We start from the raw sequence: 25,614 nt of genomic DNA on the forward strand, positions 1-25,614 counted from the left end.
TCTTTCAGGTTGATCGGCACAAACCAGTCCAGAGGACATATGTGAGACAAAATCTGTTTCTGAGTAACAATCTAGAATGGAATCTTTAAGTATCTGGTTCAAGTATCTCAATTCCAAAATGACCTTCTGTCCTTTTTGGCGACTATGAAATAGCAGCGGTAAAACACGCTCTGAGTGTCGTCCACCGGTATCGCTTCTAAAGCATCTTCTGCAAGGAGATTTAATACCTCTGAGCAGAGAACCGGTGCTTCTCGCACCGTCACAGTGGAGGAAATAATTAAGTTTAAACGAGGCGGCCGCCTCACAAACTGTAGAATGTAGCCATATTCAATTGTTCTCAGCATCCAGCTGGAAATGCCAGAAAGAGAGAGGGACAGCAGGGGCTGGTGCCAGCTTTCCCACATGTTCGTATAGCGAGCCAGAAGACACAGGGACTAAAATAATGCTCTCGCTTAATAATGGCATAGCTCCCAGCATACGACAGCAAGGAAAGGTCGTGACTGCAGGAAAACTAAACAGGTTCTAGGTGATATGTAGGCGCCTTGATCTCTATGTTGCAACATGGCAGTCTTCTGGCATGGCATTGACTACTTGGCAACAGTAAAAAATAAAATAAATAAATAATAATAAAAAACAGGAAGAAACCACCTGTGTTACATAGGAGATTCTCATTTGCAGCTCACAATGGTAAGAGTGTCTGACAAATTTAGACAGGGGTGTTACAATAGCAGTGCAATGGTGTGGGCTGCAAATCGCCAAAGTGTACTTATAGCCAAGCAAAAACACATCTTTAGAATTCAAAATGACTAAGACTCAAGATGGGCAACTTCACATTTAAATAATAAAAAAATACTCATACTACAATCCATAGAGCCCATAGTTTCCACACATTGAGTGTAATTGGCAATATTCCATTCGGTCAATTGCAAAGATTGCATCATATTTGTGTTCAGGATGAAGATTTTATTGAAAATGCAGGGGTTAGGGTTAAAACACTTACTAAAAAGGCCCTTAAGAATCGATACACCCTGATTCTTAACTGTTCGAAGAACACAATATGTCAAAGAATTCAAAATCCTCGGGCTCTGGAGATATTAAAAGACACTTACGTGCTTAAGCTGATTCCCCTCAGCGGCAGTCCGAAAGCCCTGGACTTAATTCGGACAGTGAACTGAAAGAAATCCAGCGTGAATTGATGAATGTGTCGGCAATGCTGGCGAAAGTCGTAGAAGACTTGGAGGATCTTGCGGTTATACATCGATTGATTACTTCCATGGAGACTAAATTCTCTGAGTTGGTTACAAGATTGTCGGAAGTCGAGAAACGGATCGATTATCTGGAGTCATCGGAGAGGGAATTAGCTGCTAATCTGCTAGCAACCAAGACATACTTGCAACGCGTTTTAGAAAATTGGAAGATCTTGAGAATCATAGCCGGCGAAACAACGTCCGAATTGTTGGAATTCCTCAGCATGAGGAAGGCCGAGATATGGTGAAATTCCTAGATGAGTTCTTCATGAGTCTGCTTGACATAACAGGCCATAAGCTGGAAATCGAGCAAGCTCACAAAGTCCCGGCTCGCATATCCGATGAGGGAGACAGGCCCGATCAATTCTGCTTTATCATCCGATAAAGATCTTGTGTTATGTGAGGCGAGGAGCAAAGGAAAGCTTTCTTGGAAGAACCACAGCATTTTCTTGTTCCCAGACTTTGCAAATTCGAAAAGAGAGAAACGTGATTGATTCAAGGAATGCAAGAAATTCTTACATCAACGGAAGGTCACTTTTGCACTGATGTTCCCGGCCAAATTGAGAATAGATACTAAGGATGGCCGCAAAATATTTACATGCCCACAGCAAGCACTGTCTTTCATAAAAACATTTGAGTGAGTAAGCCATTTGGTGATTTTCATTTGGCAAAATGAATATTTCTTACAGGACATTGGAGTGAGTTTGACTACCCGAAGAACTGCACGGCCCGCTTTTTAAATTTTGTTTTTTGTGCTGTTCCCGCTAGCAGCTGGAGCTTGTTTTGTGGAGGAACACACCCTCGAGACAGTTTTTTTGTTGTTGTTGTTTTTTTGTTTTGTTTATTCCGCTTACTGGCTGGAGTCTGTTTTATAGACTATCTTCTGTTGTGTAATTCTGTCTTACAAATTTTTGTATAGAAAACCGGACTTGAGCAATCCGTCGGCAAAGTTGTCGCGGGGGTTCTCGTAGGTGTACATGGACTGTTTAAATTTAGAGGGATGGACGCCGGAACCCCGGCATGTTTTTTTTTTTTTTTTTTCTGTTTGTTTGGTTCTGGGGAAAGTTTGGGGGTTTTTGCACTAATGGGGAAGGTGGTCTTTATAATTTTATTTTTGACATACAATCTATTTTTTCTTATATGTCAAAATGTCAAATGTTAATATGAATGGATTGTCTCTCTCCACATGGAATGTGATTGGGTTGGGGCACCCCATAAAAAGAAGGAAGGTTATTTATTTTCTTAAACGTAAGAAATATTATATAGTGTTTCTTCAAGAAATGCATCTTTCCCCGCAGGAAGCTGAAAAATTTGGGAAGATATGGGGTGGACATGTTTTCTTTAGTGCTGGCTCAAGTAAGAGCAGGGGAGTAATTACACTGATAAGTAAACATCTACAATTCAAATGTCTCAAACAGATTAAAGATAAATTAGGAAGAGTCATTATTGTTTTAGCAGAAATTCAGGGGCAAAGGTTGATTTTGGCTAATATATACGCACCTAACTTTGATGATCAGGGCTTTTTTATAGATCTTGAAGGGATGTTGCAAGCCGCTGGCACCCCTCATGATATAATATTGGGAGGAGACTTTAATCTTTTGATGGATTCAGTCCTTGATCATAGTGAAGCAAAAGTGTGTAAGCCCCCTAGAGCAACAGTGACGCTTCACAGGATGTGTAAAAATCTTGGTCATATAGATATTTGGAGACATTTGAACCCATCTGGTAGGGACTATAAATGTTTTCAATCAGTCCATAAGATTTATTCTAGAATAGATTTTTATTTTATTTTATTTTTTATATCTAAGTCCCTCATTTCATCTGTTGTGAATTGCTCAATTGGAAACATTTTAGTCTCAGATCAGGCCCTGGTGAGTTTAGAGGTGCTGCCACATATGGAGAAAAATAAATCATATAGTTGCTGCTTTAATGTATCCGTTTTGCAAAATCCTGTATTCCAACAAATGTTAAAGGCCGAAATCAATGTTTATATGGAGACCAACTGGTCCTCAGTGTCCTCTGTGGGCATGGCTTGGGAGGCACTCAAGGCGGTTCTTAGGGGTCAGATTATACAGTATGCCTCAGTCATCAAAAAATCCAAAGCACGAGAACTTGTGGAGTTGGAAGGGAATATTAAAAAAGCCGAGGCAGAGCTGAAGCACCGAATGTCGTCTGAAGGCCTCAGAGAATTGACCCAATTGAAATACAGATATAATACTATTTTGTCATAGAAGGTGGAGTTTTGGCTATTCAGGGCAAGACAGTCATACTTTGAATCGAGAGACAAGGCAGGGAAGCTTTTGGCTAGATATAAAAAGCATAGAGAGTCTTTTTCTACCATTCCCTCAGTGAAATCTGCTGGTGGTAAAATATATACCTGAGCCATTGATATTAATAATGCTTTTAAAGAATTCTATCTTGATCTTTATAGTTCCACATCTTCGTCTACTGATGAAGATATTAGAAACTTTGTGGAACCATTAGAACTCCCTAAACTGACGACTGAGCAAAAAAATTATCTTGATTCTGAGATAAACTTGGAGGAGCTTGACGAGGTAATTAAGGCCTTACTACAGGCAAGGCTATGGGGCCAGATGGTTTTGCTGCTGAAATTTTAGATCTTATGCAACAGAACTGGCTCCACTTTTGTTAGAAGTCTATACAGAATCATTAAAGAATGGAAAGCTTCCGCCAACCATGACACAAGCCCGGATCAGATTGATTTAAAAAAAAGACAAAGATCCAAGTGAGTGTAAGAGTTACCGTCCAATTTCTCTGATCCAAATAGATGTAAAAATATTGTCAAAAATCTTGGCCAACCAATTAAGTAAAGTTATGACATCTCTTATACATATAGATCAGGTGGGGTTTATTCAGGGCCGCAGCTCTTCTGATAACATTAGGCATTTCATCACTATCATGTGGTCAGTGGCAAATGATCAGACTCCGGTTACTGCCATCTCACTTGATTCCAAAAAGGCATTTGAATGGGTAGAATGGGATTATCTTTTTAAGTTTTTGGAAATATATGGGTTCGGGAACACTTTTATTAGATGGATTAAGTTACTTGATTAAGATTGATTAAGACTGGATTAAGACACCCGTTAGCGGTGGTACAAACAAATTGATTAATTTCAGATTATTTTACTCTGGATAGGGGCACCCGGCAGGGTTGCCCTCTTTCCCCATTATTGTTCTGTCTTGCCCTGGAACCATTAGCAGCCACGATAAGAAAGGAGTGGTGGCGGAAGGTTTAGCGCATAAGCTTTTGCTTTACGCAGATGATATTTTATTATTCATCTCTGACCCCACTAGATCTATGCCTTGCCTCCACAGAATTATTAATTCCTTTTCTAAGTTCTCAGGGTACAGAGTCAATTGGTCTAAATCAGAAGCTTTGGCTCTGACAGCGTACTGCCCAGTAACGGCTTCTAAGCCGGGTGCCTTCCAGTGGCCCAAACAGGGCATTAAGTATTTGGGTATTTTATTCCCAGCAAATTTGTGTGATTTAGTTAGAGTTAATTTTGACCCTTTAATAAAAAGGTTTTCGAGTGATGTGGGCAGGTGGGCTTCATTACATTTATCATTATTGGGAAGGTTAATGTTATTAAAATGAATTGTATTCCAAAATTCAACTACCTGCTACAGTCTCTCCCTATAGATGTCCCCCTTTCTTATTTCAAGCAATTTGACAGCATAGCGAAGTCCTTCATTTGGAATGGTAAGCGTCCCAGATTACATTTATTTAAATGTTGCCTCAAAAATTTATGATGAACCCAAAATTATGTAATAATAAGTCCCCTTTCTGCTGGTCAGAGTGGATTGTGAGGGAGGTTATTACGCTTGGTGACCTATATGAGAGTGGAGTGTCGAGATCTTTTGAAAATATGGTTCAACATTTTAGGATTCCCAGATCTCAGTTCTTTAGGTATTTACAGCTGTACCACCTGCTCTGTACTATTTCTGGGGGTAGCATACACCCCCCTAAAGCGGCAGATACTCTGGAAGTGGTGATTACTGCTTTTGGAAAAGGGAATGAGGCATCAGTGTATTACTCCCTGCTAATTCAGAGTCTGGGGGACGGGGCTTCAATTTCTCTCAAGAGATTATGGGAGAAAGATTTAAACTTGTTATTGGAGAAAGGAGTGTGGGCTAGGATTCTAAAAAACATCAAGTCTACATCTTGAGATGCAAGGGTGCGTCTGATGCAATTTAAGATTTTGCATCGATTCTACTGGACCCCCTCTAGATTGTATAGGCTTGGTCTTAAAGACTCACCCACCTGCTGGCAATGCCAGTCAGAAGACAGGTACACAACCCATGTTTTTGGGGTTGTGTTAAGATTCAGGAATTTTGGTTGAGGGACCAGCACTTTGTGTGTGACGTACTGGATCATCATTTTGGGTGATGGGTGGGTCCTGAATATAGGAGATAAATACATAAAAAGCTGGGTCCTAACCAGGGTGACGACTGGCAGACAGCTAATCCTTAGGGGATGGAAGTCAACTGATGCACCCTCATTTCGTGGGTGGTGCACAGAGTTGGGTAAAGTGGCAGCTTTTGAGGAAATGACTTCCAGAACCTGGGGCAGTTATTTGTCTCATTTGGAATGGTCCTAGCGAGGGGCAGTGGAGGGAGTCAATTTATTTTTATTTTATTGGTGTCTTTTTTTTTTCTTCTTCTATCTGTTGAACTTTGTCTTTTTTTATGTACTTATGTATTTCTATTTGTGTGTTTGTATATATGTGGGTATGATGTTATATATAAAGGGTTATAAGTTGATTCCGAATGCATAATTCTGTGGTTAAATTTATTCCTGTCTGTGTTGGAATCAATAAAAACATTTTAATAACAAAAAGGGAGTTCTTATGAATTTAATTAAGGCCACAGTTTGGCTGGCTGTGAATGGTGAACTGGATTTAACCCCTTTTTGTTTGAGGGTCATCCCACAATAAAATAAATAAACAAATATAAATAAAAAATGCTTTGAGAGAGCTTAGTCTATTTTTACTATATAAACTATATTGTACTTAATGAATGCATTGCACTTTTTTGGTTTGTTCATTATTTTTTGTTGAATAAACTAATAAATAAATGTTACACTTATATAACGGTTTTCTGACACAACACTCAAAACCCTTCACACAGTGAACAGTGGACACTCATCAACCACAGCCACTGTGCAGCATCCACCTGGATGATTATTGTGGACACCATTGTGTGCCAGTATGCCAGTGGTTCTCAATTGGTTTGGGTCACACCCCTTTTAAAACAAAAACTTTTTTTTTACTTTAAAAAAAGTACAAAAACTTTTTGTTTTTACTGAAAAAAAAAATGCTTTTAAAATATTAAAATACATTTTCTTTCATCTTCATTTGACAAAAAAGGTTTTATTCAAAATACAATAAAAACTAAATGAAAAGTTTCACTTCACTCCAGTGGGCGCTTGGCCGCTCAGAAAACCGAATCCTCCATTCATCCGCATTTAACTACCAGAAAGTTTTATATCTCATTGGAGACTTTTTTATTTAATTATATAATTATATATTTTTATTTTTTTATATAAACTGATAATTGCAAGGATTCATACCTATGAATGGAAATAAGCTTCAGCAGTCTCTATAAAAGTTTTTTTTTTTTAAATCCTCATCCAGTAATAATAAATTACGGTGATTGTCGCATCCTAGCCAGCACTGAAAAAAGTAACAAGTATCACGTGACAGTGTGTCTATGAGCTGTTTCGTTAGCGGTCAGGACCTCTGGACAATAACTAACACCTGATTAATGATACTGATAAACTAAAAACTGACCTTTCCGCCATCATTTACTCACCCTCATCGTTCAAAATCAGTATTACTTTTTTCATCTGTGAAACTCAAGATTGAGGGATGAGAGGATTGTGATTGTGGCAGTCCAAGCTCCGAAAGCACATATCAAAACACCTTAAAGTTGTCCAGAACACTTGTGCCTTAGATCTCAATTCTCCTGAAGTCATATAGTATGTTGTGTGAGGAAAAGACAGAAATGTAAGAGTTAATTCACCTCGTCACTCATCTGAAACTGGCGTGCACGCAAGCATAATCTTGTTTACATGAGCGCACCTGACATCAACACTTTGGGCTATCAAGAGCTGCGCATGCAGGATGCGCTGTGGTGCCAGGCTAAAGTTTAAAGGCAGAGGAAAATAAATTGCGCACATCAGTTCTTATGTGTTTTTCACTTTTTTTGTTGAATGTGTGAAAGTGAATGAGATTTGAGGACGTGTCAGTCTTCCGAGGCCCCCTTGCAATACCTCGGCTTTAAGAACCACTGCACTATGCTAACCACACACCAGCTATTGGTGGAGAGGACATAGTAGAGTGATAGATCCAATTTATGGATGGGGATTATTAGGAGGCCATGATTGATAGGGACCTATGGGGGAATTTGGCCAGGACACCAGGGTTACACCTTTACTCTTTTTTTTACGAAAAGTACCCTGGGATTTTTAATAACCACAGAGAGTAAGGACCTCAGTTTAACATCTCATTCGAAAGACGGTGCCTCTTTACAGTATGGTGTCACCATCACTGTACTGGGCCTCACTAACACCTCTTCTAGCAGCAAACCTAGTTTTCCCCAGGAGGTCTCCCATCCAGGTACTGACCAGACTCAACCCTGCTTAAGTTCAGTGGATAACCAGTCTAGAGCTACAGGGTGATATGGCTGCTGGCAATAATTTGATTTCAGCCCCACTCTGCAATGACTAGGTACCAATAAACTGCAAAAAACACTTTATGACTATATACATGAATGCTAACCATGATTAAGAAACACCATATATTCATAATTTATATTTCTACATTAATGTTACAATGTGAAACTCAAACCTCAGTATGTTCAGTTTACAGTTTGTACTCTTCAGTCCATCAGAGAGCAGCTTTACTCCAGAATCCTGCAGGTTATTGTTACTCAAGTCCAGTTCTCTCAGGAGGGAGTTTGATGATTGTAAAGCTGAAGCCAAACTTCCACAGCACTCATCAGTCATATTACAGCCTGCCAATCTAAACAGAACAATACAAGATTGAGTTATTACAGGTGGGTGTTCTGTGATTAGTTTCTAAATAAATTTCAGTTTGGACAACTGAAGTTCATATTATTTGAAAAAGAACGAAAAACTAACGGGCACCTATAATGTGTACTAAAAAAACAACAAAAACTAAATAGAATTACAGACAAAAATATTTTCATTTTTATATTTCTAATCATTGCAAGATGGTCTGGTATACGTTATCTTGCATTACAGGCTTAGTTCACCCAAAAACGAAAATTCTGTCATTATTTCATCACCCTCATTTTGTTCCAAACCCATGTGACTTTTTCTTTTTCTTTCATGTAAAACAAAAGAAGATGCTGTATGCTGAATGTTATAAGGACTGATAGCTTCAGTCATCATTTACTTTCATTGCATCTTTTTTTTCATACACTGAGAGTGAATGGTGACTGGGGTTAACATTCTGCTTAACATCACCATTTTGTGTTTGGAACAGCATGAAGGGGAGTAAATTAATTTTCAATTTTCATTTATTTTTATTTTTTTTAACTAACTTCAATCTTAATTTTACAATCAGTGTATCCTGGCCAAGATCTGCACACTGACACAGGAAAGGGTCATCTGATTCAGATCAATGACTCAATGTGAAACTCAAACCTCAGTATCTCCAGTGTACAGTGTGGACTCTTCAGTGCATCAGAGAGCTGCTTCACTCCTGAATCCCGTAGCTCATTGTTACTCAAGTCCAGCTCTCTCAGGAGGGAGTTTGATGATTGTAGCGTTAAAGCCAAACTTTCACAGCACTCACCAGTGAGATTACAGCCTGCCAATCTAAACAGAAATAAAAATACAGCACAATATGGAGGAGATGGTGGTGGCTTAGAATTTTGTCTTAAATATTTATCGCTTTACTAATATCCTGTCTCATATAGCTAACCTGAATAATACTAGGTTAATTTGAGAATTCTGTGCAGAAGCAATCACTGTGATTACTGGCAGATGTATGTCAGTTCATGTAAGATGTGCAGACATGTATAAAAATACTCTCGCAACAGTGAGGTGGTTCTTCACTAACTTCAAGCAAACTAAAAGCATGACAGGAAAGGATCTGTCAATCAAGTCTGTTCAATAAAATGGGCAAGGGGATTTGGCAGTCCCTCCAGAATTTTGCGTTCTCACGATCGCAAGAATTCTTGCAAATTCATCCAATCTCCAAATTATTTTCGGTAGCTTGCAGTTTTCTATAATTTCTGCAAATGTTCTGCATAAACTGTGAATATGAGGTATTCCCATCACTTTCCTCCATGTTTGACAGTGGCAAAACAAATGCTTGAAAAGCTTAAAGCACACGTGATATATCCAACAGCACAGCTGCCATTCTATTATCTCCACAGTAACAGTGTAAGAGTCTCCTCAACTCCTCTGTGTCACTGCATGCCATTAACCCTGCATGTATGAACCTGCAATGGCCAAGAACATTTGCCACTACATGAATGTTAAATTAAAGTGAAACTGGAACTTTTTGCATTCACTATCAAAATACTTGTCTAAACGTTCGCTGGACCGCAGACAGCAAACGTACATCACAGACAGCTTTCAGTCTTCACACTCATTGCGGCGAATGAGACACAAAAACCCATTAATGGCATTTCTATATTTTCGCTTAAAATTCCCTTAGTTGGATGGTAAAATGTGATTGGAATTTGAAGTGCTTAATACAGTACCAATCTGACAAATGGAAATATATGCTAAACACTTAAAATCAACTTAAAATAAAAAATGTGCATATATGTACATATACTCATACTTGGCACTAGTGGTCGACTGCCGATATATCCAGAGTGCAGGGTGGCTGATAGGCAGATACAATGCCGAATATATCACACAATTTAATATAGTAAATAACATAAATAAACTCTTATTTAGGACTATATATACTCAATTTCACACAAAACTTTAACTTTGTAAAAAATCTACATTTTAAAACAATGTATTTTAAATGGTAGATAGCAGTTTCTTCTGATTCCTGTTTAGTCATCAAATTTTAGTAATTTATTTGCATATGAAGAAATTGTTAATATATTAGGAAGAAGGAAATAACTGTACACACAGTAGTCCAGCAACCACGGATGGCATGTCCACGTTAGCAATCGCATTTTCTCAAAAAATACCAAATCAAACCAATTGTACTTACAGTTCATAGTGAATAGGACACTTATAGCACATGTGAAGGGCTTTTACTCTGAAGTGGCACAAGAGACTATTTAGCAGAGACAGGCCACTTCTATTAAAATTAACTGCAGCCAACGGTCAACGGATGTAGATAGGAAGTCCCGCCTTACAGGTAAAAGAGCCAATCACCTTTTAGGTACAGACATCGCCTGTCAATCAACTCGAGAATGTGCATGCGCATTAGCTATAAAAACTGGGAAAATTGAGTTTTTTAGCATAATCTGAGGTAAAGCAGCACCATTTATGATCCTGGTGTTGTCAGATTTTACTGATGATTTGAAATATATATTTTGATCATAATCTTGACCAACCATTTTGGAGATTTTTGTCTTTCTCCATTCAAGTAGATAGGAGCTGCACTTTCATGACTGGAAATAGCCTCCCGAGAGCGTTCCAAACATGGCCGACAGTGGACTGACTTGCTAGAAAGACTTGGGTTGCAGTCACGCGCTCGTGCGGATCCAGCACGAGCCTCAATCTCCTGACAGTTTAAACAGCCTGGATCGCCTGCTTGGATTGTGACCACTGACCATCATGATTTGTGAATGAGAGGAACTTTTGATCCTGATCCTGAAGTTTTTGATTCTGGCTGATAGAATACGCGCTTCAGAGGAAGACATTAGATGAGCGCTCGACAAGAAGAAACCACTGGATTTTCGCAAGGTTCGAGAATTGCATCTGTTTAAATTATATGCATATTTGCAAATGGTATATAATACAAGTTTTATAGATATTTGCCTTTTATTATTAGAAAAGAAAGTTAAAGGTGACAGGGAACTGTAGAGGTGTGACTGTTAGAATACATGCTTTAGGGGACCTGGGTAGCTCAGTGATTTAAGACGCTGACTACCACCCCTGGAGTTCACGAGTTTGAATCCCAGGGCATGCGGAGTGACTCCAGCCAGGTCTCCTAAGCAACCAAATTGGCCTGGTTGCTTGGGTGGGATGGGGTAACCTCCTCGTGGTCGCCATAATGTGGTTTGTTCTCGGTGGGGCATGTGGTGAGTCATGTGTGGATGCCGAGAAGCCTCCACACGCGCTATGTCTCTGCAGTAATGCACTCAACAAGCCATGTGATAAGATGCGTGGGTTGATGGTCTCAAATGCAGAGGCAACTGAGATTCCCCCTCTGCCAACTGGACTGAAGCAAGTCACTACACCACCACGAGGACTTAGAGTGCATTGGGAATTGGCAATTCCAAACTGAAAAAAAAAAATAAAAAAAAAATAAAATACATGCTTTAGAGGAAGATATTAGATGAGCACTCGATGGGAAGAAATCATATGTGAATTACATGTTTAAACGAGATGTCTGCATATTTGCAGACGGTATATAATAGAAGCTTTATTGATATTTGCCTTTTATCATTAGAAAAGTGACGGAACTGTTGAGGAGAGACTGTTAGAATACGTGCTTCAGAGGAAGATTTATGAGCGCTCCACGGGATGCTGGATCTGCTGAAGTTTTGTGAGCTTGGTTTATTACATCTGTTTAAACGAGATATGTGCATATTTGCAGATGGTATACAATATTAGTTTGATTGATATTTGCCTTTTTATCATTAGACAAGACAGAGAGAGGGAGAATGAAACAGGCGAGCACTTTAACATCATGAGCTCAAACGTGTCTGGTATGCAGACCGTTTAAATGACACTGTGTTGCACACCAGCCTATTATTGTAGTAACACGATGCATGTAACAACAAAATGAACCATGACTGGTCGTTTACATGTCTCAGTCGCTTCACATGCAAGCAGGCTATTTTTGGCGCCTTCAAGAAAAAATTGGCCAAAGGGGAAATTTATTGGCCGATGCTGAAAATTAAAAAAGTCAGAATCGGCGATATATCGGTCGACCACTACTTAACACCTGTACACCTATATATTCATGCAATTATCTAATCAGCCAATAGTGTGGCAGCAGTGTAATGTATAAAATCATGCAGATACGGGTCAGGAGCTTCAGTTAATATTCACATCAATCATCAGAATGGGGAAAAAAATTTGATCTCAGTGATTTGGACCGTGGCATGATTGTTGGTGCCAAACAGGCTGGTTTGAGTATTTCTGTAACTGCTGATCTCCTGGGATTTTCATGCACAACAGCCTTTAGAGTCTACTCAGAATGGTGCCAAAAACAAAACAAAAAACATCCAGTGAGTGGCAGTTCTCCAGACTGAAACACTCCATTGATAAGAGAGGTCAATGGAGAATGGCCAGACTGGTTCGAGCTGACAGAAAGGCTACGGTAACTCGGATAACCCCTCTGTACAATTGTAGTGAGCAGAATATCATCTCAGAATGCACAACACATCCAACCTTGAGGTGGATGGGCTACAACTGCAGAAGACCACGTCGGGTTCCACTTCAGTCAGCCAAGAACAGAAAGCTGAAGCTGCAGTAAGCCTACCATCTGTTTAACTCAGCAGAAATCCAGATTCATCAGACCAGGATATGCTTTTCCAGTCTTTAACTGTCCAGTTTTTGGTAAGCCTGTGCCCACTGCAGCTTCAGCTTTCTGTTCTTGGCTGACAGAAGTAGAACCCAACATGGTCTTCTGCTGTTGTAGCCCATCCACCTCAAGGTTTGACATGTTGTGCATTCGGAGATGCTATTCTGCTATTCTGAATTTACATTTTTAGGTTCTGCTGAACATTTTACCGAACATCTTTTGTGATCCATGGATGAAAGAAAGTCATACTGGTTTTAAAAACATTAGATAAGTAAGTTATGGTAAGTTTTTATTTTTGGGTCAGCTATACCATTAGGAGTTCAAGTCAGTTCTCACCAGATAAAAGTTGGCAAAATGCACTGCAAATTAACAGATGGAATCCTGAAAGACCTTGCTGCTAAATCAGTTATGAAGTTTACGAAAAATATATAATAAAATGTATATGCAATTAAAGATACAATTTTAAATATGTATATTATTAATATATTATTTATATTACGTAAATCTGTACATATGCCTACTTATATTATTAAAATGGACTGATCCACAAGGCAGAGAATATGCCTGTATATATGAGATGGAGCGTGACAGAGATAGAGATGAGAGATTTATCAGGTGTTTAAGAGGTTGAAGTTGTCTCTTAAATGTTTCTCTTCATCCAGCAGTAGTTCTGGTAGCATTTTACACAAAGCATTGTTTCCATTTCTGCCTTTCTTGACAAAGGTGCTGTAAAATGAGCCGCACAATGTGATGAAGCAAAACTAGACTGCTCAGTGTCATGCGCTTGCACTGTACAGTCAGCTTTGTGGTTTATAAACAGGAGCGATAGTTTAATCGCATTGCTCACTTGCAGAGCCTTCTCTTCGGGAGTGCGTCTATGATGCCTTAAAATGCTTCCTCTGGAGGAATCTCACAAGTTTTGGAACAGAACCACAGTCTAATTCGATAGTAATCACCCTCACATCAGAGATACTTGAATAAACAATTTTATTCAACCTTACAACCCAAGGAGGGAAATGTTAAAAAAAAAAAAATAATAATAATACCTCTTGAAATGTATTTTAAGAATTTTTAATACTTTTTAATGGCCTTAATTTTCACCAAAATGATTTAATCCCTTTTAATACTTTTTAATGACCTGCGGATATGCTGTAATCACAGTAATGTGGAGCCATGTATGGTCTTACCTGTGGTAATGGCCTAATCATTACAAATGCCATTGTTAAACAATGAAAGAACAGTGGTAAACTTTCAAGTAGGCAAGTACAATTTAGAATGAAGGGGTTAAAACTTCCTTGAATTATGGACAAATTACTGACAAATTTTCCTCCTGTTCTATTCTACTCCTGTTCTAACTAGTCATGTTTGCCTTCAGATAATCTTAATGTGACTTGCATCGTTACGCTTGTGTCTTGCTAAACTAATATAATTCTCATTCAAATAAAATGTCCAGACAAATGCATGCAGTTACAGTCTCCAATTACCTTTAGAACTTTTTGCAAGTTGGGGGATTTTGGATTGTGAAACTGCTGAGTGGCTAGTGACCTTGAAAAGCTACTAGCCACAGTGGTCGGTGATCCAAAAAAGGTTAATTTCAAATTCTGATATATACTGTATGCTGTATATACATATATACACTGATTAGCCACAACATTCAAACCACCTGCCTAATATTGTTTGACAGCCCTAGTTATGAAAGTATGCATATAGGAATTGCATATCACTTCACATAGTCACATAAATAAATCAACACTTACAGGGCTTTTCTGCTGTTGATCACACCTGGTATCAATCGTCTTCTGCCCTCCTCAGATGTGTTGTATTTCTTCAGGTCCAGTTCATCCAGCACCTCCTCTGACATCTGAAGCATATAGGCAATTGCTGAACAGTGTGCAGCAGTGAGTTCATACTCTGAGTGTCCCTCTGATTTCACAAACTCCTGAATCTCTCTGGATAGAGTCTGATCTTTCATTTCAAGCAGACACAGGAACAGATTGATGGATTTTTCAGTGGAGAGATATTCATCATCATCCTCATCACTATCAATATTGCTATCCTTGATTCTGTCTTTAATGTACTGTGTGATTTTCATGATGCTCTCAGAGCTGTTCTCTGTGTGTGTCAGTAGATCCTGTAAGAGTCTCTGATTGGACTCCAGAATGATTCCCAGCAGGAATCGCAGGAAAAGATCCAGGCGTCCATTTTCACTCTGTAGGGCTTTATCTAATGTTACTTTTAGTGACTCATACAGAGAGATTACCTCAGGACTATCCCACTCATATCTATACTCATGTACTTGGTCATGTTCAAATTCTTTATAAAGAAACAACTGCATATTCTTGACAACATGGGAGTAAAACACATAAAAAGCTGCCAGAAATTCCTGACAGCTCAAATGAACGAAGCTGTAGACTTTCCTCTGTTGAATCACAGATTCCTCCTTAAAGATCTCAGTGCAAATCCCAGAATACACTGAGGCGTCAGTGACATCTATACCGCTCTCTCTCAGGTCCTCCTCATAGAACATGACATTGCCCTTCATCAGCTGTTTGAAAGCAAGTTCAGCAAGTTTCACAATCATTTCTCTGTTGGACTGCACGAGTTTTTCTGGATCTCTCTCTTCATACTTCTGATTTCTCATACTGAGCTGAATGAGCAGGAAGTGGATGTACATTTCAGTCAGAGTTTGAGGGATTTCTGCACTCTCATCTTGTTTCAGGATGTTTTGAAGCACAGTGGATGAGATCCAACAGAAGACTGGTATATGGCACATGGTGTGGAGGCTTCTTGCTCTTCTAATGTGTGAGATGATTCTGCTGGCTTGATGCTCATCACTGATTCTCTTCCTGAAATATTCCTCCTTCTGAGGGTCATTGAATCCCTGAATTTCTGTCACACGATTGATGTATTTGGAGGGGATCTGATTGGCTGCTGCTGGTCTGGAGGTGATCCAAATGAGTGCAGAGGGAAGCAGATCTCCTTTGATGAGGTTTGACATCAACACACCCACTGATGAAGTCTTAGTCACATCAGAAACTTTCTCACTGTCTGAAAACATCAGTGGAATTCTGCTTTCATCCAGACCATCAAATATGAACACGACTTTACACTCATCATAGATCTTTGAGTCCAGATCATGAAGTTCAGGATGAAAGTCGAGCAGAAGTTTGTGAAGACTGTACTGCTCATCTTTTATTAAGTTCAGCTCTCGAAATGTAAGCACAAACATGAAATCAACATCCTGATTGGCTTTTCCCTCGGCCCAGTCCAGAATGAACTTCTGCACAGAGACTGTTTTTCCAATTCCAGCTATGCCATTAGTAAGAACAGTCTTTATTTGTTTTTTTCTCTTTCTTTTCTCGATTATGTATCCTGGTTCAGGTAAGTGTTTAAAGATGTCATTGCAGTAGATTGGAGTGTCTTGCAAGTGCTGAGTTCTGGCTGTTTTCTCCATGTGTAAAACCTCATGTTCTTCATTCACCCCTTCACTCTCTCCCTCTATGATGTATAGCTGTGTGTAAATCCTTTTCAGGAGAGATTGATTTTCTTGCATTCTGATTCCCTCAAATAAGATCTCATACCTGTTTTTCATGCTGGTTTTGTGAGTTTCTTTGACTCTATGCAAAACATCATTCGCTGGTTGGTGAGGATCCTGATGCAGGTCAGTAAGACCAGCTATATCCACACTGCACAAACAAGAAGCAAAAAAGATTTTAAGTATTTTAAATACAGAAAAGTATTAACATTCCTACATCTCTGAGAAATATCAGTATAATAAACTCATTATATATACATGGCTGTAGCTGATTATCTTACAGATCAATTTCTGTCTACAGATACAGATTGTGGATAGTTGATGTCCTGACATAACAAATAGAATTCATAAAGGTTCCAGTCTAGAACTGATATTGCTTCTTACAAACTGCAGGCACTGAAGGACCATTTTCTGCAAAAATAAAAGCAACTGAACATTAGGAGACATTCCTTTACATTCATGCCTATAAGTTTGTTTTTATTTTAATTTTTTTATGTTTTTCTTTATACAGTGTTGTTAAAAGGAGACATTGCATTAAAATAAAATTTGTTGTATAGGACAAAGAATGTAATTTGTCTGCACTGAAAACCCACACTGCAATGCAGGGCTTGAATCTGGTATCTGGGTTTTTACACAAAAAGCATCCTATGATCTGTGAAGAGCAGTTAAGCAGAAGGAGGTGGTACAGAGATCAAGTAGAACTTACAAAGCTATGTTGGACTATAAAGGAAAACCACCCATCACTGTCAGCACCAATGAAATACCTAAAAGATCTGAATTCCTTATTAAGTTTTACATTATGAAGGAGCATAATACATTAGTAGAGTTGGGATTTACGAGCAAAAAGTGAAAAGGTCTCTCAGAAGAATTAACAGCAGGAGAGCAGACAGACTCTGAGGACATTCTAAAAGTCTTTACAGATCAGCTGGCTCAATTGTCCCAATGCAACCAACATCTTATCCAGGCTGTCTTAATGACTATCATCCTGCATAACTCGACCACTGTGGTTATGAAGTACTTAGAGAGGCTAGTCAAGGACAGATCATTCCAGCTAACTAGGCAGACTGATCTTACTGTGAATTCAAAGACAGTAGGTTGAATGTTCTGCTGCTGAAATTGGTCTGCTTTAAAAATTAAAATCACTGCACCTCTAGTGGCTGAAGCTGGAAGTGTTGGTGAACTCTGGTGAGTTGGAGATGTAGAATACAATTGCAGAACTTATTAGCAAAGTAATCTAAAGCAAAGGAACACCAAAGCCAAGAAACAATGAACTCACCAAGAAAAAACACATTATATTAAACAAAGCTTGACAAAGGAGTATGGCAAACACTGGGGAATATACATAAACTCACTAATAAGGGAATGAGACAAAGCTGGGAGGAATCAGTGAGGGAGGGAACCAGGAAGGGCGTAAGAGCAAGGACTAATTGATAAACTTCAAAATAAAAGACACATAAGACAATTTAAGACAGCCTTTAATGGCCACTAGAGATCATCCTATATTCACGACAGAGCCCATTCCCTAGGGGCATTTCCTGATGACCAAACAATCAAGATGGGTGGGGGGGGGGGGGGGGGGTTGACAAAGTTCTGGATAGGAGACTTAAAAGCTGATGACTCTGGAACAGACCACGGGGAGCCAGCAGCGGTTCTGGAGACCATGAGGGAGCAGGCAAAAGTAACTGAGATCATGAGAGATCCAGCGGACAACCATTAGTCCAGGGCGGAGCAACTGGAAACCACTGAGGAACGGCACAAACTTACCCAAAAAAATCGCTGCTGAACGCAATTTGCACATGCAATTCTGATCTTGCAGACCAAATCTGACCAGAGTGACTCAACCAAGAAATGTAACATTTCCTTCATTTATACTGTCATCACAATCAACATGAATGGAGTCACTTCTTAACTTCTTAACTTCTTAACCCCCACTCTTCCCCTGGTCAGGTGAACCTTCTGATTTGCCAGCCCTGGATGACTGGATTAGGAGTGAACAGACATGGAACATGGCACATGTCCATCTCCAGTGAGCCATAAGACAGCAAAAGCATCAACTCTACCCCTGAAGGTGTCCTGTGGTATCTGGCATCAAGACATTAGCAGCAGATCCTTCATGTCCTGTAAGTTGTGAGGTGGAACTGCCGTGGATCAGACTTGTTGGTCCAGCACATCCCACAGATTCTCAATTGGATTGAGATCTGGGGAATTTGGAGTTCAGGGAAACACATTGATCTCTTCATCATGTTCCACAAACCATTCTTGACCAATGTGTGTAGTGTGGCAGGGCGCATTTTCCTGCTGAAAGAGGCCACTGCCATCAGGGAATACCATTGCCATGAAGGGGTGTACCTGGTCTGGACTGATGTATAGTTATGTGGAACTTGTCAAATTAATGTCCAAATGAATGGCTGGACCCAGGGTTTCCCAGCACAGCATTGCTCAGAGCATCACACTCCCTTCACCGGCTTGTCATCTTCCCACAGTGCATCCTGGTTCCATCACTTCCCCAGGTAAACGGCACACAAGTACAGAGCCATCCATGTGATGTAAAATGGGACTCATCGGACCAGGCGACCTTCTTCCATTGCTCCAAGTTCCTGTTTCGATGCTCCCATTCCCATTGTAGTAGGTGCTTTCGACGGTGGACAGGAGTCTTCATTGGCACTCTGATCGATCTGTGGCTACATAACAGGGTGTGATGCACTGTGTGTTGTGACACATTCATCCTGTAGCCATCAAATTTTCTGTGACTTCTGGCACAGTAGACCTTCTGTCGGTTCGGACCAGATGGGATATCCTTCGTTGCCCTCGCACATCAATGAGCCTTGAGCGCCCAACACCCTGTCACCGTTTTATGGTTTGTCTGTCCTGGGACCACTGTTGGTAGGTACTCACCATTGCTGACCGGAAGCACCCCACAAGCCATGGCATTTCAGAAATGCAAATTTCTGTCTGGCCATAACAATTTGGCCCTTGTCAAAGTTGCTCAAGTCTTTACTCCTGCCCATTTCTCCTGTATTCAACATGGTGACTATGAGAACTGATTGTTCGTTTACCATCCAATCTACCCAAACCTTGGCATGTGGCCTTCTTAGGAAATGATCATTGTTATTCGCTTCACCTGTTAGTGGTCATAATGTTTTTTTCAAGGTGCTGTGGGAAATTAAACTAAACAAACTTAAGTTATTACATTATGATTGTACCTATGAATAGACTACTTTACTGAGTTGGGACTGTGCTTCTGGTGAAAAGTTGATTTCCTACTTCATATCATATATTGTTTTCTTTTCTTCAGGCTCTTAATAATTTAGGGAATCTTTAGAAATATGATGTCAAACCAGGCCAGTTTGTTTCCTAACATCAAACATCATTATAACAGAACATGTAATACACACATGAGCTTTATTAATAATCTGTTCATAATTCTTAAAGGTGCTGACTTTAAAGTCCTTTATTTGACTTGCCCTTATGTTTAGCATAATACTTCCATTTATTAACAGTGGCATTTGTAATAATAATGTATGTAATAAATAACAAAAGGTGTTTGGTCAGTGTTGCAAGTCTTTATAAAATAATAATAATAATAATAATAATAATAAACATAAACTTAGTATTCTTATAGCATTTGTAATGGAAAATAATTGCCTAAACACTTTTAGAAACACCACGATTGTACTAAAATTAAGTCTAATAGATTCCTCCCAAGATATTATTTAATATGAAACTATTAAAAACTATTACTATGATACATTTTAGTAGCCTAAGTATGGTTATGTGTCTCCGTAGTGCTTCAAAGTAGAAAATTCTCAGTCGAATTCAAACAGGTTGCACAAGTTTTATCGTGCTCCAGAAACAGGATAGCGCTGAGCAGATTACTTGTGCAAGTGTGTCTACGGTAGACCATGCGGCAAGCAAGTGACATCAGGCTTTGACCGTCATGCACATATGATGAGAAGCATTTTTAGCGCTTACAAAGTGTCAAACGTGAAATGAATATCAAATCCAGGGCATGCTGAGTGACTCCAGCCAGGTCTCCTAAGCAACCAAATTGGCCCAGTTGCTAGGGAGGGTAGAGTCACATGGGGTAATCTCCTTGTGGTCACTATAATGTAGTTCTCGCTCTCGGTGGGGCGCGTGGTGAGTTGTGCATGGATGCCGCGGAGAACAGAGTGAAGCCTCCACACGCGCTATGTCTCCGTGGTAACGCGCTCAACAAGCCACGTGACAAGATGCGTGGATTGACGGTCTCAGACACAGAGGCAACTGAGATTCATCCTCTACCACCCGGATTGAGGCGAGTCACTATGCCACCACGAGGACCTAGAGCACATTTGGAATTGGGCATTCCAAATTGGGGAGAATTTTTTTTTTTGATTTTTAAGTTTGACAAAAATGTCACAGGACACTTTTGCCCTCTAAATATGTGATTGAGTGGCACCAGATGTACGACCGTGCTAAATTTGAGGTTCGTTGGAGCTCACGGAGTGAAATTAGAGCATATCCAACATACAATTTATCCCATTCATTTTCTGTAGTGGCTTGGTGGACAACACTCAGAAAGCTCCAAATGACTCCAACTTGAAATATATAGCTTCTCATGGGCCCCTTAGACAGTGTGCAAAGTTTGAAGTCGGAATGACTTTGTTAAGTGCTTAATTCGCTGACTTTTGAATGAAAAATGACCATTTTGGGGTGTGTGTATTACATCTGTGTGCAATAAAAGTGAGAAGGTTAAATGCATTAACTACGCAAAAACATTTTACAGCATTGTTTAATTAAATAATCCTACTACATTTGGCAGTCCCAATACATTGTAATACTGAGTGAAATCCAGGACTATGTGTAGCCTAGGTCTATGATAAGAAATACCTTCAATATCTTCTTTGTCACAAAACAAAACAATATCCTACTTGATAGTATTATGTCATGCATTGTATCTTCCTCTCTCCCAAACTCCACAAAACTGCACAGAACTACGGTGCAGGCCCAGTTCCATATCAAAATCACTGAGGGTGCTTCTGAAAATAGTGGGGGTGCTCTGTATAAAGTGGAGATGTATCATAATTACACATTTTTTAATAGATTAAATCATGTTTAAATGCTACTTAAACAACGTAAAGAAACGTTTGGTTTTTTAATGTACAAAACATTTATTGCTTCTGGGTTTTTTCCCCCCATGATCTGTCACTGAAAATGACAGCAAAATTCTGCGCCTGCAGATTAGGACATACTGATTTGCAAAATCATACATGTTTATAAGTTTTGATGCAGCATTTTGTGCATTCACAAAAATGCAAGGATTTTTGTGTGTTTGCTGGTATTCAAGAAAATCTGCTTACCAATTTATAGTATTAGTCTTTCATATTCAGTTGAGCAGGGGTGTGCAATTATTTTGGTACAGGGGCCACATCAGCTGTTAAGTAGTACATGAAACAGAGAAGATAAAAAGTTCTGCATAGTTGTATCTTTTAAGCCCAGACATGCACTCAATGAATTATGCTCAATTTTCAGTGTATACTGAAGGGACCATTCTTGCTTTAAGTTTTGCTGCTATACTTTCTATCATGTGTTAGTAAAACTGAATAAAGGCTGAATAAATTTATTAATTGATTATTTTACCATACTTCAATGCAATGGTAATTTAGTATTCAATTTAACACTCTATATGTTATTTTTCTGGAATATTTTTCTTGATTTTTTTTTAAAGTACTTCCCTATCATTGAGGGATTTAAATGTGTAATTTCTGCATTCTAAGCCCCCAGGTCTTTGCAACAATTATAAGGCCATCTATGAAACTGTTTTAATGGGCAAGTGGGACGTCTAGAGCAGGACTTTGAAATATTAGATCCTCGACCGTCAGGGGCCCCCAAATCAGGTCCTAGAATTTGGAGGCTCTGGTTGTTTGCTAAGTATTAAAGCCTCAGATGATATATATTCTAGGGGTGTAATGGTTCACATTTCTCACAGTTCGGTTTGTATCATGGTTTTAGGGTCACGGTTTCGATTCGGTATTTGTAATGTACAGAAAAAAAAATATTACTGCCAAATACTAAATACTTCAACATGTTTGCCCTGAATAAAAATCATTGTTTTACAAGAACCATAGTTGAACTATCGTAATTGTAGTATAAACAAATTAACCACAAAATCAACATGGTTACTGTCATGTTTACAATATATAGTATAATCATGGTTACTATATGGAAACTACAGTATTACTGTTGTAAAACCATGGTTAATTGTATCAAAACCATGATTTCTGCAAAGAAAAACATGGTGACAGCAGCCATGGTTACTACAATATTACTATAGTAAAACAATGGTTCATTTTTGCTGGGTCTTTATCGTAAAAACCTGCGCTATTACGCTACATGCATTGGCATAAAATGCATTTTAAACTCTACTGCACATATATTCAATATTCAGAAGCTGTCATCACTATTAAAGGAACTTTGCTATTAAAATAGATACAAGGGATGTTGTGATGCGACGAGTGTTTTAATCATCCGTGGAAATCACAAATCTTCATCAGTGGAGTAGGGAAACTTATCGCTGGCAGTGAACATCCCAATTGCTTTAGTTATTGTTTTATGCCTGTCCGAATCAGCACTGAGTGCTTGCTTAAAAACGAAAGGTAGTGTGTGCAGTTTTGGCTCACCTTTCCCTGGTGATTTCACTGTAAATGATCATATGTCGATGTATTACCAGTATAAAGCTCTCACATCGAGCGATGTCTGCAAACAGTGCCTGCTTTGTAAAAGCTTTTTGACCATTGCTGTTGTAATTGACTGCAGAAATAAAATATTTCCAGACAGGCGACCTGATTGACACATGGGGCTTCTCTATCAGAGGCTCTTTTTCTCCACTTGCCATTTTCAACTACACACAACGTTTGCAGAACAGTGATGTCAACAAGTTGACCCATGTGAAACAAAGGTGGAGCATATCCATTTACAGATCCATTCAGGTGCATTAGCGGAGCTTGTAACTGTGCATGTCTAGTTGACGCTTTATTTTCTTCTCAAAACCTTGTGCTCCAGATGCATCAATAATCTTGAGATGAACCGTGGTGCCAATGCTTCCCGAATGTGGGTGGCGAACCGTACGGTTTGTTTTTTTACTGAGAACCGTTACACCCCTAGAATATACTGCTGCTCATGGGCCTAAAAGTCAGCCTGTCTCATTGATTCCTATGGCAGGCAGAGAGATCTGTTGAAAGTTCTCATAATCAATAATTTTCTGCTCCCTAGGACTTAGTCATCTCAGTATGTCGATAAGGGGCTCCTAGCGTGTCACCGTGCAAAATGTGGGCTCTGTCGGACCTCTGGATGTGATACCAGGGTGAATCTCAGTGGCAATTTATACCATTCATTTCTGTAATGCTTTTGTGGACACCACTCTGAAAGCTCCAAATGACTCCAATTTGAAATCTATGTCTAAGGGGCCCCTTAGACAGTGTGCAAAGTTTGAAGTCTGTGTGACCTTGTTAAGTGCTTTATTGGCTGACCTGTGAGTGTAATGTGGCAATAATTTTTCATGAATATATTTATATATTTATTTATTTTTTACAGTACATGCCTAACACTGAGGAACATGAGTTTTTATTATGTTGTATCTGAAGGCCCATGAATGAGTATTCGACGCCTTCACCTGCTGGCATACTATTTAAGGGTTTTTTGACTGAATCATACAGGAAGTGCCCATGTACAATGTATTTAAAAGGCACCAAATACACAATTCATGGACAGTAATTTTTTTAAGCAAATTACACATTTTAACACTTTTAAGTTACATAAATGTGTTAATTAGGGTGTGATGAGTGTTTTAATGCAATCAACAAAATTCATTGTAGTTGTAAAATATAACATTTAAATGAATTGTCCATGTACCTAGTATTGAGTCTCCATAAAATAAATTGCATTTGGACACTTTCAATTTTTAAGCAAATGACACATGTTTGAGTTGTAAGTTACATGAATTTGAATTTCTACAGAATATGCTGAACTGGAGGATTTTATCTGCTGCAATGGTAATAAGCACTTATAGACTTGAATTTGAATTCCCACACCACTACTCCAAATTCAAGGCTATTACAATTGCAATAAGCACTTGAATTCGGAATCCTACACCCCTAACTCCAAATTAAAGGCTATTAAAATGTTAATAAATACATAAATGTTTAATAGAGTATGTTGAGTGCTGTACTGGAGGTTCCAATAATAATATTATATATAAATATTCATAAATAAAAAGTGTTGACTTTTTTCAATCAAAATCTCTAAATCATACACTACCGGTCAAAAGATCTGAAACACTTACTCGTTCTTTATTATAATTTTTATATAATAAATAATAATAGTAAAGTCATCAAAACTATGGAATAACATAAATAGAACTATGGGAATTATGTTGTGACTAAACAAAATCCAAAATAAATCAAAACTGTGTTATATTTTAGCATCTTCAAAGTAGTCACCCTTTGTCTAGAATTTGCAGACATGTACTCTTGACATTTTCTCAACCAACTTCTTGAGGTATCACCCTGGGATGCTTTTTAAACAGTATTGAAGGAGTTCCCATCTATGTTGGGCACTTATTGACTGCTTTTCTTTATTATTCGGTCCAAGTCATCAATTTCAAAAACTTTTTTTTGTAATAAAATTTTAGTTTTATAATGAAATCAATTAATATGTTGGCACAATTATATTTTTGTCTACAAAACTAATTTCAAACATTTAAGCATACACCTTCAGCTCAAAAGATTTTTAAGATCATGAGAAACATTTCAGTCAAGTGTTTCAAAACTTTTGACTGGTAGTGTACATAAAATGCCCATGTACAATGCATCTAATAGGTGCCAAATACATGGTATTTTATGCAAATTATACATTGTAATGAGTTGTAAATTAGATAAATGTGTTCTATTGAGTATGCAGAGTGCTACACTGGAAGTTTTATTGATAATATTAAATGTTAACACTAATAAAATTTGGTAAATGTTCAATAATTTGGAAGTGGGGTGATTTTTGTGGACATCAGTTTTATAAGTTCCAGGATCAGTATATTCATGAAATCTGAACAATGTGCACCCTTCAAAACCTCAAAATTCCACTG

At 38.7% G+C, this 25,614-nt stretch overlaps 1 protein-coding gene across 2 annotated transcripts in view; it reads right to left on the bottom strand.

Annotated features, from left to right (window-relative positions):
- The window catches only part of LOC127414206 (NACHT, LRR and PYD domains-containing protein 3-like), a 58,913-nt gene that overhangs the window by 15,413 nt on the left and 17,886 nt on the right, over positions 1–25,614 (bottom strand). For both annotated transcript variants that reach the window (XM_051652075.1, XM_051652071.1), the window contains exons 3-5: positions 14,722–16,650; positions 8,938–9,111; positions 8,117–8,290 (exon numbers count right to left, since the gene is read on the bottom strand). In XM_051652075.1, the coding sequence (XP_051508035.1) occupies positions 8,117–8,290; positions 8,938–9,111; positions 14,722–16,650 (2,277 nt within the window). The remainder of the gene's footprint in view (positions 1–8,116; positions 8,291–8,937; positions 9,112–14,721; positions 16,651–25,614) is intronic.

This window comes from Myxocyprinus asiaticus, chromosome 2, assembly GCF_019703515.2.
Source record: "Myxocyprinus asiaticus isolate MX2 ecotype Aquarium Trade chromosome 2, UBuf_Myxa_2, whole genome shotgun sequence".
In the NCBI taxonomy this organism is placed as follows: Eukaryota; Metazoa; Chordata; class Actinopteri; order Cypriniformes; family Catostomidae; genus Myxocyprinus; species Myxocyprinus asiaticus.